The 14806-nt window shown below is 39.3% G+C and overlaps 1 protein-coding gene across 1 annotated transcript; it reads left to right on the forward strand.

Annotated features, from left to right (window-relative positions):
- The first annotated feature begins 575 nt into the window (after positions 1-575).
- Positions 576-14292, forward strand: MSMO1 (methylsterol monooxygenase 1). The gene is made up of 6 exons (XM_008685606.2): positions 576-710; positions 6327-6612; positions 9531-9679; positions 10769-10895; positions 12090-12244; positions 12951-14292. The coding sequence occupies exons 2-6, from the start codon at positions 6358-6360 to the stop codon at positions 13144-13146; spliced, it is 882 nt and encodes a 293-aa protein (XP_008683828.1). The 5' UTR covers positions 576-710; positions 6327-6357; the 3' UTR covers positions 13147-14292.
- The last annotated feature ends 514 nt before the right edge of the window (positions 14293-14806 follow it).

Below are 14806 nucleotides of genomic sequence, written 5' to 3' on the forward strand. Positions count from 1 at the left end.
TATATATATATACATACATACATACATACATACATACATACTAGGAGTTTATTAAAGGATACTGGGGCCGGGGAAACAAGGAAGGAGAAGGATCTAAATCCAAGGTACACCAGAGAAAGGCGGAGCTATCTGTAAACACAAAACAGTCAAAACTGCATTTATGCTATTCTCTTCCCAGGTTTTGGCGAAGCGACTGCTACACAAATCACATCTAAAGTCGCGGGGAGGACGCCCTGGTACCCTCTTACAGGGACAGCGCTGGCACCACAGGACCTATGGAGGAACCCAGGTTGCCAAGGCAACTCGCTGCGGCGGCCTGCCGATAGTGGCCGTCCGTGTCCCGCCTCCTCACGCCGTCACGCGCCCTCGCGCTTCCCCGCCTCCAGGCCCGCTGCGTCGCTGGCTACTGGCTAGTCGCCTCGGTCTCACTATCCTCACTCCATCCGCAGAGCCAATGGCTGGGATCGCCAGGGATTCGTTCACGCGAGTCACACGATGCCAGCAACCTCGAGAACCAATCACAGTGCTGAGAAGGCGGGTTGGGAGCCCTCACAAGCCAATAACGGCAAAGGAAGCCGGCCTCGCGCTCTTGGCTCCACCCCCGACGCGGAGAGACAGGTTCCGAGGCTGCAGCACCTGGCCGGGTCCGGGTGACCGTGGCCCTCAGTTCCTGCGCGGCCGTCCAGGTGAAGGGTCTGGAAAAGAAGCCGGTAGGTCAGGAAGCGGGAGCGGCTGGCTCCGGGCAGCTGCTGTATGGTGTTGAGGGGAGCGGGGTCCGGCGTGGATGCGCGCTCAGGGCTCCAGTGCCGGATGTGAGCACGGCAGCCAAGGGGAACAGGTGAAAGCGGTGTGAAACCTTAAATGATGGAATTGGGCTGGGGCATGTTTCCTGCCCTTAAAGAGTTTTATAGTCATCGAAGACGGGAGATATTAGGAGATAGTTAATAGCACAGGGTGAAAGAGTGATGACAAAGTTTTACAAAAACGGAAGCACTACCGGGGAGATAAGATCTGTTGTGTTTGTGCAGTGGAGGGTGGTGTGGTTGGGAAGGGCGTTTGTGAGGAGGTTACTGAAGGATGAATAGGAGTTGGATAGGGTGACATTACCGGCAAGGGAATGCTGTGTCCGTTACACGTGAGATATAAGAATATGGCGAGGTGGGAGATGCGAGAGAAGAGTGGGGAAGGCCTGGTAGGGCCTGTTGTGCGTGGCTGAGGGCCTTGGTCTTTGTCTTTAAGGGAGGCACTCCCTTGAAATTTGTTTAACGAAGGGGGTTAACTCACCTGTTTAGATAATATCCTGGCATTGTATCGATTCAGGAGGATAAGCGTAGAGATTGGGCAACTCCAGCAAATACGGGAACTTCTGCATTTCGGGCTCAACTAGGGTATAGGGCCGAGGGACAGACACTGGCAGACCGTCCTCGGACAGCTAAACTTCAGGGTTTCTCAGAGAATCCACATATAACTAATTTTTTTTTTTCTGAGGATAGAGCAGGCTTTCAGTCAATCAGGTTGCACAAGGATGAGAAAAGGAAAAGAAACTTGACTCTTTATTTCCCCTCCCCTCTCCTCTCTAATTCCTAGGTTTTCCTTTTGCTCATTTGGCAAAGGTGTATCCACTTCCCTTTCTTGTGTTGGGAGAGTAAATGTTAATTAAACCAAGTATCTCTAAATTGGGTGGGAGTTTGAAGGCTTAATTTAGCCAGGAAAGACTTAGAACATTCTTTTGGAAATGACTAAATAGGTGATGGTGCAGTTTGCCAAATTAGAGGTTAAAGAAGAGAATTTGTCAAGGTTGCAGAGAGCAGTTGCTGAACTTTGGACCTGTTGATTTTGATGGGCTTCTGAACTGCCCGGTTGGAGATGGCCAGTAGAGTTTTAGATAATCAGAACCTGGAGTTTAGGAGAGTGGGCTAGGGATAGAAAGGTTGTGGAGATCAGTGTATTTTTAAAACAGGAAAGAGTTACCATCTCTGTAGGTACTCTGAAATAGTTAGAAAGGAGTAAGGAAAGCATTCTTGGGAAACTAGCCTCAATCTCAAGTCTTCCTTTCTCAAAAGCTGTAGCACAAACATACTAAATCAGAAAGTTGAGTTTTTGGATCTGATGTGCCTTCTGCTCAAAACGTTCCCTGTTCCTCCCACCCCACCCTACTTTACTCTCTTTTAATCAGGTCACCTCCCCTTTATGCTCCAGGTCTCAGTTTAGATGGCATCTTTGTTTAAGAACTCTTTCCTGGTCCTCTGTGTTCTAGCACTCTATATTTCCAACCTGTTATTGTTCTTTTTTTTTTTTTTTTTTAAGATTTTATTTATTTGACAGAGATAGAGACAGCCAGTGAGAGAGGGAACATAAGCAGGGCGAGTGGGAGAGGAAGAAGCAGGCTCATAGCGGAGGAGCCTGATGTGGGGCTCGATCCCAGAACGCCGGGATCACGCCCTGGGCCGAAGGCAGACACTTAACGACTGTGCCACCCAGGCGCCCCATCCAACCTGTTATTGTTCTTATCACATAATTGTATGATAGTCTGGTTATTGCTTTGTATTCCTCATTAGAGTTTGTAGTTTGAAGTCAGGTGAGGACAGCAGCTAGCACAGTAGCTGCATATAGTAGCACAAATTTCATCAGAGTGAATACATGGGAATCCCAGGAACCAAGGAAGGAGAGTATTTTAAGGAGAGAAGTATCAAATCTTCAGATTGGTCAAATAAAATAAAATGTAAAGAATGTTTGTTGGATTTGGCAGCTAGGAGATCCTTAGTGATTGTATTAGTAAGGGTAAATTCGGTGCAGTGATGAGAACAGAAAGCAGATTGTAATAGCTTGAGAGTCAATGGGAAATGTGAAAATGAAGACAGGCTATCTAGGATAATCTTTCAGGAGCCTTGAGAAAGCTGTAGGAATTATTCCCTTCTTACTGTAATATTTATTGTGTGCTTTATTATTTCTGATTACAGTAGGGCATAAGGGATGAGTGCATAGGCTCCCCCACTTAGTATTTTTGTAACTTGGGGTACAAAAGTTGTTTACTCTTTCTAAACCTCAGTTTTTCAGTTATAAAATAGAGATAATAAAATTACCTACTTCATGAAAGTGTGGTAAGGATTAAAGTCTTTGGAGAGAGAGCTCTCAGAACTCTTAAAACACAGTTCCTGGCATATAAGAAGTGCTCAAAATTGTTAGCTTCTTCTAGCTACTATGTGTCAGGTCCTGTGTTAAGTACTTCACATGTGCTAGGTCTTGGACCCATTAGAACTACTGTTTTTCTTTTTTCAGTTTTATGGAGGTGTAATTGACAGGTAAAGTTGTAAGATATTTAAAGTGTACATTGTGGTGATTTAATACACACACACACACACACACACACATTGTGAAAAGATCCCCACCATCTAGTTACTGTTGTTATTCTGTACATTTTGCAGATGATAAAACTGAGGCTCAGGGAGGTTATATAACTTGCTCAAGGTCACACAGCTAGTAAGTGGTGTTGGTTCAACATTGCCAAGTTTGGCAATGACCTCATGAAAAATGAGGATTGGAATGACTGTTTTACCTTACAAGTGAGACGACTGAAGATATCTTGGTGTGAGTGGGAGCTAGATTGCAAGTAGTTGAGTGAGTTGTATGGGTGAGAGCAAAGCAGGGGGAGGCTTTTTGTTGGTTTCTCCCTAGAGAAAGAAGTTGGTTCAAAGAAAAAGAGGAACAGTGGTTTGGGGAAGAGGAGATACAGGTTCGGAAAGCCTCACTAGAAATGAAGACTTGAGTATATTTTTTAACTTGAGGGGATGGACTTTGTGAAGAGAGGAAAAACGAAAGACGGGAAAGGATAAGTGACAGACAAGTTCTCAGGTAAGGTAAGAATATAAGACTAGTCACTCTCGGGGTGAGTGAGAAAACAATTTTGAGGTTGGCATGGCCCAGGATGTAACTGTAGCCTCCGTAGTATAAGTCATTTGAGAGTGAGTAGGACAAAAAAATAAGGATGCAGAGTGAATTCAGAGAGCTGAAGAAGCTGGCTAAGCTTCCCAGTATCCTCCATGAGCAACAGGTCGGAGGTCAATATGGGAAGTGGGGCATTTTAAGCACTATTAAGAGTGCGACCGAGGCTTAAAATAATTTTTTTAAAGTAGTCTATCATAGTTCATAGATTAGGAACAACAGTGAACATTTTTAGGAAAGTGACGTTCTTTTTAAACTTGTCTTTTTTGATTTGGTGTCATATTACGCTTATTATAAAGGTAAAGCATACTTGTGAGAAAATGATAACTGTAAGAAGGTATAAAATGGAAAGTAAAATTTTTCTCCTCTCCTCTCTAACCCCCCCCCCCACCTGGGTGTGCACCTATGCAGAGGCGCGCTATTACCTCTTGATCTCTTTTCCCTAAAGGTCACCACTTTCAATTGTTCCCAGGATATCCTTCCATACCTTTTCTGTGTGTGTGTGCGTGTGCGTGTGCGTGTGTGTGTGTTGGGGGGGTTTGTCCGTCTAGGCATGAAAGTGCACAATATATAACCTTTTCACAAAAACAAAAGGGGGGGCACTCGTTATGTGCATTATTCTGCAACTTGCTGTTTCATTTACCATTGTATCTTGGACATCTTTCTCTGTAGAATGTAGAGATTTTCCTTTTCTTTTAAATGGCTGTATAATTGTCTATGGAAGAAGTTGACTTAGGTTTATTTAACTCCTTTCTTGTTGATGGACTTATTTCTGTTGTTTCTCTTTTTTCTTTGTTTTTGCTGCTATTAGCAGTGTTTCTTTCAGTCTTAGTATGACTGAGAAAATTGCTGGGTCATAGGGTGTATTTATTTTGAATTGTGACAAATGTTGAATTTTTCTTCAAAGGCCTACTAATCCCTCCATCAACGATGTATAATGGTTTCTGTTCCCCCAAATTGTTACCCTTACCAGTGCTGGGTCCTGAACACTGAAACTTTTAAAGACTTTTGTTTTAGGGCATATTTCTTTATTTGAGTCAAACTGAGCTGCTTATTTGTTTAGTGAACATTTGTATTATATTTATCTTAACATGAACCCCTAGGGAATGGCCTTTGTCATTTTATCATTGGGTTTTTAGTCTTTTTCTAAAGCACGCTTTGCAGCCTTTTGTCATAAATGTTGGAAATATTTTTTTCCAGTTTGCCATTTGATCTTTGACTTTATTTATAATTGTCTATTTATTCCCCAATTAGAAGTATTTCATTTTTATGTAGTCTTATCTGGCAGACTTTTTCTTTATACGTTTGTGTGTTTTGTTTGGTTTTGTTTGGTTTTAAGTGACACTCGAACTCCACAATTGCTAATTGAAATTACAAGTTTTTCCACGGAGACTACATTGAAAAATCTCTTTAAAGATAGTTTGAAATTCTTTTTTTTTTTTTTTAAGATTTTATTTATTTATTTGACAGAGATAGAGACAGCCAGCGAAAGAGGGAACACAAGCAGGGGGAGTGGGAGACAAAGAAGCAGGCTCCCAGCGGAGGAGCCTGATGTGGGGCTCGATCCCAGAACGCCGGGATCACGCCCTGAGCCGAAGGCAGACGCTTAACGACCGAGCCACCCAGGCGCCCTGATACTTTGAAATTCTTTGTCCACTTTTGTTCTTTTAGATCCTGCTCTTGAAAGTTAACGTGTGGCTTTTATTTTTTTTAGTTTTAGAAGAATTTATTTGTTTATTTATTTATTTATTGAGAGAGTTCCGTGCTCACGCCTGCGCCCTTGTAAGGGAGGGGGATTAGTGGGGAGGGAGGGCCAGGGAGGGAGAAAGAATCTCAAGTGAACTCTTAGTGCCTGTGGAGCAGAGGCTGGGCTAGATCTCATGACCCTGAGATATGACCTGAGCGGCAACTAAGGGTCTGACACTTAACTGATTTCCCAGGTGCCCCAACTTGTGGCTTGCATATTTATTTATTTATTTAAATTCAGTTAATTAACCTATAATGTATTGTTTGTTTCAGGGGTACAGGTCAGTGATTCATCAGTCCTATATAATACCCAGTGTTCATTACAACACATAACCTCCCCATTGTCCATCACCCAGTTACTCCATCCTCCCACCCCCCTCCCCTGCAGCAACCCTCAGTTTGTTTCCTGATATTAAGAGTCTCTTAAATCAATGTCTTCAAATGGACATGGTGATGATATCCAGTAGACTTTTTTTTTTTTTTAAATCACATGTTTAGGACCTGAGAATTGGTACTTTAGTATTTGTTATTTTTTAAATGATCAGAAGATGAATTTAAAAAATTATGTTCTGGGAATTTCATTGTTTGGCTTACTTGGTTTGCTTGCTTGCTTATTTTTTTTTTATTTGCTTTTACAGAATTCTAAGGCTTTCTGCAGAGATTTGAAAAATGGCAACAAATGAAAGTATCAGCATCTTTAGTTCAGCATCCTTGGCTGTGGAGTATGTGGATTCACTTTTACCTGAGAACCCTCTACAAGAACCATTTAAAAATGCTTGGAACTATATGTTGAATAATTATACAAAGTTCCAGATTGCAACATGGGGATCCCTGATAGTTCATGAGGTCCTTTATTTCTTGTTCTGTTTACCTGGATTTTTGTTTCAATTTATACCTTACATGAAAAAGTATAAAATTCAAAAGGTGAGTGTGATGGACTTGCAATGAAATGTTATCATTCATGTTGAATATTTTAAAAGTAAATGTAACTTTGTTTTGAGAGAACCTAGATCAGGGTTGTGTAATAGAAATAGAAAGAAGAAACATGTAATTTTACATTTTCTGATAGAATACATAAAAAGATATAAAGAAATAGGGAAATTTTAATAATTTATTTAATACAATAAATTGAAACATCATTTCAACAACTAATCAGAATTTAAAAGTACTTAATGGGATATTTTATGTTCACATTCTCACAAGAAGTCTTTGAAATCGGGTGTTTTACATTAATTTTAGTCCGTCTAGGTTTAGACTAGCCATATTTAAAGTGTTCAGTAGCCACATATTTCCAGTTCCTGCCACATTGGACAGCACTATATCATTATTGATAATGTTTCAAAAATAATTTGTTAAATTGTGCTTTCAGTAGATGTGGCATTTATCTAATTTAGGTTTATAATCTTTAAACTAGCTGGAAAGAGAAGTTATGGGGATTTGTAGCTACTTTGCAATTCACTCCAACTCCTGATGTCTCAGCCACTAAGTGTATGTGGGCTATTAAAAGTTTTGTTTTTTCCTTAAACATATGATGGTGGTTCTGCAGGATTCATGTCATCCCAAATGAGGAGTCATGATGCTGCTGGATTCTAGATATTTGCTTCACTGCACTGAATTCCTTGAGATTCCCACCGTGCATGATAAAGTGTTGAGACAGACACACAGCCTCTTCTCAGGTGTAGTCACACAGAAAATAGTGAGCTCTACCACTATGAAGACTAGAGCTTGACAGGGTGCCCGGAACAGAATCTGGACTAGCTTATCAGAGGTGATTTATCAGCCCTTGGCAAACCCATGGTAGTGTCTAATACTTGCTCTAAAAAGTCATGCCAAACTAAAACTCAGGGGCACATGGTCTTGGTAGAAAATGGACATCTTGAGCGCATTCACCTGTGGAGACTAATTTGTACTCACCAAGGGTGGCACTCATTGTGCACATTTTCTCCCATCAGTCTCTTAGCCCTCTTGCCTCTCCCAGGGAGTCTCACTTTAAGTGCTCACGCAGGTGCCGTTGTTGATCCACTCTGGGGATAGTGCACGGGGTCAGGCCACTAGACTCTAAGCCAAAGGAGAGAGGAGCGAAAGGAAAAGGAAAAGGGGAGGAAATAAAAAGGGACATGCCCAAAGGGGAGTATCCTGCTAACCCTAAATTAATAACAGGATTTCCAAAATGTTTTTTATAACAGCCTGCTTTGAAAGGCAGAATTTAGTTTGGATGTCTAAGTTCTCCTGTATGTTTGGGGTGATAAATAGGCGCCCCGAGACATCTCACTTTCTAAAGCATGTTAACTGACTGGTAGTCTATTCTGTTTGAAAGCTGCTATCCTCATCACCACTAGCAACTTCTTCCTGTGCTCTCAAGTGCTTCAAAATGCATAAACTTGTAATTAACTTTACTAATTTTGTTGCTTGTCTTTAAACCCTCTTGTTCTATGGGGCACCTGGGTGGCTCAGTTGTTAAGCGTCTGCCTTCGGCTCAGGGCGTGATCCCGGCGTTCTGGGATCGAGCCCCGCATCAGGCTCCTCCGCTATGAGCCTGCTTCTTCCTCTCTCACTCCCCCTGCTTGTGTTCTCTCTCTCACTGGCTGTCTCTCTCTGTCAAATAAATAAATAAAATCTTAAAAAATAATAATAATAAAAAAATAAACCCTCTTGTTTTGTGAAAACTTGTACTGATTTACACCACAATTCATTTTCGTATTAAAAAAGCTCAAAGCAAGGATTTTTAACGGTTGTGAAACTCGAAGAAAAAGACCTAGCTTTTAGTTAGTCCTGGTTCTAATCACTGCCTTTACGATCCTGGGCAAGGTAGTTGACTTCTTTGGGCTTCTGCCAATGAGCAATAGTTTCCATACTTGGGATATTACAGTTTAGTAAAAAAAAGTGTCACTGGCAGATGTTTGAATGTTTAAGTAAGGACATTTAAAACAAAACAATAACATTTATTATCACCATCTTTTTGTAAAACCAAAAGTACTTTTTCTTATCTAACTGCAGCCATTTAAGGATTTATTTATCTATTTGAGAGAGACCGCCCGTGCTCATTCGTGAGCACAAGAAAGAAGGGAGAGGGAGAAGCAGATTCCCCGCTGAGCAGGGAGACATGTAGGGCTCAGTTTTTTATCTGCCTTGCTAAGCAAGCCGATATCCTGATGAGGTTTTTTGAGCATTTACAACATTGATCTTACTTTTCTTGTTTTGCTTTCATCTCTGAACATCGTTATCTGTGGGCAGTAACTGTCCATTCTTTGGGAACCACTGGACCCATTTCCCCATTTCTGAAGTTCTTCCAGCTCAGAGAGTTTATAATTCGATCATCAGATGCGAACAAAAATATGCTTATTTCTGGGAACGAGCACCGCTGAATGGCTGGCAGCATCGATTTCCCTTTGTAGTAAAGGCTTCTGGCGCTGCCTGCAGCCTGCCGCAACAGTGGGGAGAACCCACCTGTGATCTTAGCATAACACACTGCTGCTCTGAAATTCCTGGGTGACGGAAGGAAATGGTCTGTGGGCCGCAAAGACTGGACAGTTACTCTGTAGTGTTTCTTTGGTTTGTTTGAGATCATTACGCCTGGGTTTGTCTGTTAACAGTTTCTTCACCTATTTAAACTAGTGATCACAGTTGTCAAGAATTTAGAAGGGGAGGAGGCTGTGATTCCTGACTATGTGACAGTAACATAGTCACTGTAATATGGAATTCACATCATAAGATTAATTAAATAATGTAGAATTAAGGTCACCTAGAAATATTACAGAAACAATTAGGAATTCACTCTTAAGTTTCAAGTCAAACTACTGATAGCAGAGGCTAATACTAAATATTGTGATTTTTCTCCATAGGATAAACCAGAAACATGGGAAAACCAGTGGAAATGTTTTAAAGTAATTCTCTTTAATCACTTTTGTATCCAGCTTCCTTTGATCTGTGGAACTTATTATTTTACAGAGTATTTTAATATACCTTATGATTGGGAAAGAATGCCAAGATGGTATGTAGATAAAGATTTGATTTTGATACTCACTCATGGTTTATCGTCCAGTTAAAATATCCTTCATGTTTATCTTCTTTCTTCATTTGTTCTAAACTTTAGAAGTAAATAAAATGTAGAAAAGTAAGCCATAGTAGAAACTTAAAACATTCCCATTTTTCTTTCTGAGTTTTGATGTAATATTTTATTGGAAAGTTATATATTTATTTATTTGGGGTGTTTTTGGAAAGTAATTTGTTACCAGAAGTTTCAGTAGCATCCTTTATATGATTTTATACAGATACACCTGCTTATACCAAGAAAAACTATATTACATTTTAAGTCTGAAATGAATAAAAAGAAAAGAGAGTAATCTTGAGGTTTTTTGAAAGTTGTGTCTGTATAGACGCAAGGATATATAACCTGATCACTAGTAGTTTTGTTCAAATAATATTTGTATTCAACTATCTGCTCGTGACATAACCTGAATACAGATATACCAACATATAGGTGTATACTTTTTCTTTGTAATATATATAATATAAAAGTTAGTGTATACGTTTATTTGTATATAAAATATATTTTGCCCATTGCACTTATGTCCCTCTCCGGTGGAAAAAAGTGATGATTTTACTATTGATAATCTCAGCTCAAGTCCCTCATCAATATTACTCTTTTCCTAGAAGCTTTGGACTTTGTTTCTTAACTTTGATTTTATACATGTGAAATTTTTTTGAGTTTTTGTTTTTGTTTTTGCTTTTTTTAAAGTAGGCTCCACACCAACATTCAGCTTGAACTCATGACCCTGAAGTCAAGAGTTGCATGTTCTACCTACTAGGCCAGCCAGGCGGCCCCTGTACATGTGAATTTTTAAAAAATGAATTAGAACTGGGTTAGTGGTCTATCTCTTTAACCCTGCCTCCGGAGGTATTCTCTAGCCACCTTGTACGTAGCGGTTGTGAGAGTCTGTTGATCTGTGTATCCAGGCCGGTCAAGCTGGTTAGTGCTTATTTGGTTTCATGTAATTCCTCAAACAGTGATCCCAAGTAAAAGTTTAGATTGTTTAAGTAAAAGTTATTTTATACTCACTACAGTATTTTCATCCTAAAGGTGTACGCTTTTGGTAAGATGCTTTGGCTGTGCAGTGATCGAGGATACCTGGCACTATTTCCTGCACAGGCTCTTGCATCACAAAAGAATATATAAATATATTCATAAAGTTCATCATGAGTTTCAGGTATGTTAGAATTATTTTTAATACATTTTTTTTCTATTAGAAGCAAAATGCTTTTTTAAAATCTTCTGAGGTTTTAAAAAAAATTGTCAGTGATGTTTTTATTTCTTTCTCTTTGGCATAAACATGTGAAGAACATTTCACACACACGCACACACACACACATGCACACACACACACAACCAGTTCTATACATTTTCAAGAAAAGTGTTACATGAAATAATTCAGTCTCTCATTTGGGCCCAGACCACTATCCTGTCACAGTTGGTACGTGGCAGATTAATAGAGACCATAGTGATGTTAAGGTCATTTAAATTGGACCCCAAAACAACCTTTCGTCTTTCAGTTTCTAAAACAATCACTGACTTGTTTGCTGAACACATTTCCACCTCATTCCGACTCCCATAAAAACCAATTTTATCAGAACTGCTTTGATGTACCTTTGGCAAACTGGTTATGTCGATATGTTCCACATCGCCCTGATGACATGGTATGCTAGATCAAATAGCCCTTTCTTGGCAGAACAAATTCAGAAGCATAAACCAAAATTAGAATTTAAGTCACTTGTTTAGTGCCTTTATCTTAAACCATCAAAGGCAGTTACTAAGATTCTATTAAGGACATCCCTAGACCTTTTGATGTTTGGTAGGAACAAAGAGATGTTTTTATTGAGAATTACTGTTATTTGTTTATATATGTATGGCTAGGTATATCTTATTTTATCAAACTGTATGCGTAAATTAGAATATATGTATTTGTCACTGTTCTCCAGAGAAAATCAATAAGACACACACACACACACACACACACACACACACACACACAGATTTATTTTAAGGAACCGGCTCATGTGATTATGGGGCTTGGCAAGTCTGAAATGCGTAGGACGGACCACAGACTGGAAATTCAAGCAGGGTTTCTATATTGCAGTTGTGAGAATTCTTTTTTCTTCGTGAAACCTCAGTCTTTGCTTTTAAGGCCTTCAGCTGGTTGGCTAAAGCCTCCTTGCATTATGGAGGTGGTCTCCCTTACTCAGAGTCTACCGATTTAAATGTTAGTCACATCTACAAAATACCCCACAGCAATGTCCAGACTGGTGTTTGACCAACGAAACAGTCGGGCACTGTAGCCTTGCTAAGCTGACGCATGAAATTCACAGTCACAATATATTAAGGAATTCTTACCTATTTATTTCAGGCTCCATTTGGAATGGAAGCTGAATATGCACATCCCTTGGAAACTCTGATTCTGGGAACTGGGTTTTTCATTGGAATCGTGCTTTTATGTGATCACGTCATTCTCCTTTGGGCATGGGTGACTATTCGTTTGATAGAAACTATCGATGTCCATAGGTGAGTTATGGTTTCTAGTCAGGTGTAAGGTAGCAAAATATAAAATATCTTTGTTTTCATGGTCACAAGACCATCTTTATTGCTAAGCAGACTAATAGGACAGTTTAACTGTAAAGGATGTCTCCTTCGTTCATTCTTTCCTTCCACGGTTGTCTTCTCCCTCCTGCCCTCTCAGCTTCCTGAGGAAGGGAGGAGGTGGGGGGTTCCGGGCTGTACGGTTGTGGCTATCAGATTCTAGATGTGTTGCTGGAAATAAAGGATCCTCTAAAAGAGTTGCTACCTAGCGATTTTTAGGTTTAACCTTCTTAGTGCTCGATACTCATTTGACTTTTCCTAAAGGACATATACTGTTACAGGCATTACAAACAGTGTTGAGAAAGCTCCTTTAAAACAGAAAAGAAAAATAATTCTTGAAAATCTTTGTCTAAAGATTCATTACTATAACTCCCCACTTTTCATCCCCTTTGTATAATAATTAAGTTTCGTAGTTCTTTCAATGTTTTTATTTCAATTTCTTAAAATGGTTTCTAGAATATGTGCTGTTTTTCTGTGAGTTTTTGTCTTGTGTAAACCTGTCAGAAACAAAGTGACTTAGGTAACGTGGAATGTTATTTGAATTAGTTAATAGGCATATTACTGCCAATGCAAATGTCAGTTATCTGACGTATATTTATTTCCTTAATAATCTTTATCATTTTTATTTCAGTGGTTATGATATTCCTCTCAACCCTTTAAATCTGATCCCTTTCTATGCCGGCTCTCGGCATCATGATTTCCACCACATGAACTTCATCGGAAACTATGCTTCAACATTTACGTGGTGGGATAGGATTTTTGGAACAGACTCTCAATTTACTGCCTACTGTGAAAAGATGAAGAAGATTGAGAAAAAGACTGAATAAGTATCTCATCTAAACCTTCCTGAAGATACACTTTCCTGAATTGAAGCAAGTGGCTAACATTGCTTCTGCGGAGCAGAAATAAACCTGTGTCTTGGCTGCTGAGTGATACAAAGAACGTTAACAACCTTTAATTATCTTCCTGGTGGGAACTTTTTCTACTTTACATAAAAGTCCTGTATGTGTAGAAATGAGTAAATATGTATTTAAGTACGATTTTCATGAGGAACTTGTAAAGGCCATGTTGCTAACCTTACGGAAAGGTTTTAAGTAATGGAAGAAGTATTAATCTAGGTCTCTCCCCACCCCATAGGCCTGAAGTTGAAATTGGTCTTTAAAATCTTTTAAATCTATAGTGGCCATTTCAGAACCTCTTAGTAGGGTGTTGGCCTCATATTGAACTTTAAACATTTTTTAGAATTTGCCTAAATATCAAAGTATCGTGGGTTGAACCATATCAAATGACAGTGTGAGTGAGGCTGCCGAATCAGGAACAGCCAGCACCGAGAACGTCCACTCTTGTCCTGAGCCGAACGGCTTGGGCTGATGCTTTCTTTGAGAAGTCCTTTGGGATTGCACTGTACTACCGGTATCTATGAATTAAAGCATTTCTGAATTGTTGTAAGTGGAATATTTTAGTCTGAAGGTTTTCAGGTTACTTGAATTTTTTAAAAAAATTGAGCTTTATTTCTGCTATTTACCCTTTCATTTTTGTATATCAAGTTTTCATTATACTTAAAACTGTATCTTGAAACGTGAACTGACTTGCTGTATTTGCACTTTGAACTATTGAAATAAATGTGATTTTTTTTGGTCTGATTATCCAGTTTCCAATTTTGAACATCAGTTGTTTTATTCTTGTAAGGAAAAGTACAGAAATCATTTAATTATTAAGTTTTGTAATAAAAGGAATAATTCTACTTTTTTTAAAGTGCTTCATTTGCCAAAATTTTGGGGCAGTTTTAACATCTATCTATCAGGCTGTGATTGTGGGGAATTCCATTGACCTAGTGTTGAGACAGCTCTTTTCTCTGGTTAAAAGATGTATGCTTTCTGTACAGATGGAAGAGCATAGTTCAACTTTTTAAGGCTGATTTAAATCTGGTATCTAGATTCTAATTCAAATAAAGAGTTGATAATTCTAACTTACTATATGATAGTACCAAATTGTTATTTATAACATGGAGCCATTTTCTGGTAAGTTTCTTTTCCTTCTTTTGAAAACACAGTAAAGAGATTCAAATAAGGATTCCGAAAATTAAACAGAGTCTTCTGCTAGATCATGTTTTCTAACTCGTACCTAGTCCATACGACCTTTCTATTCTCCCTTCTGTCTTTCCCTACTTGCGTGGGTGTGGGTTTAATATGTTAGCTCTTTATTCTCAAACCAATTTGGGGGCTGTGCTTAAAATCGTGTTGTTCAATTATAAGATAACCTATAGAAACTTATTTTCTACCTTTTGTTCTCTAATATTCATGGACTGCACAGACACCTGAATTAGTAAAAGGTGACTTTCAGTATTTGGGGGCAGGGTGACCTCTACTGTTGGGAATGGTGCTAAACAACTTGAATGCCTAATTCATTCTTTTCACACTAGTTAACTTACTGAGCACTTACTGTATACCCTGTATTCTGCTGTGAGCTTTTTTTTTTTTTTTTTTT

Source organism: Ursus maritimus, unplaced genomic scaffold, assembly GCF_017311325.1.
Source record: "Ursus maritimus isolate PB19 unplaced genomic scaffold, ASM1731132v1 scaffold_11, whole genome shotgun sequence".
Lineage (NCBI taxonomy): Eukaryota > Metazoa > Chordata > Mammalia > Carnivora > Ursidae > Ursus > Ursus maritimus.

Bases quoted from the DNA above. Each gene is read 5' to 3' on its own strand.
- MSMO1 (XM_008685606.2), top strand. From the start codon at position 6,358: ATGGCAACAAATGAAAGTATCAGCATCTTTAGTTCAGCATCCTTGGCT. The intron at 10,896-12,089 runs GTATGTTAGAAT...TATTTATTTCAG, and splicing joins AAGTTCATCATGAGTTTCAG to GCTCCATTTGGAATGGAAGC. The intron at 12,245-12,950 runs GTGAGTTATGGT...TTTTTATTTCAG, and splicing joins GAAACTATCGATGTCCATAG to TGGTTATGATATTCCTCTCA.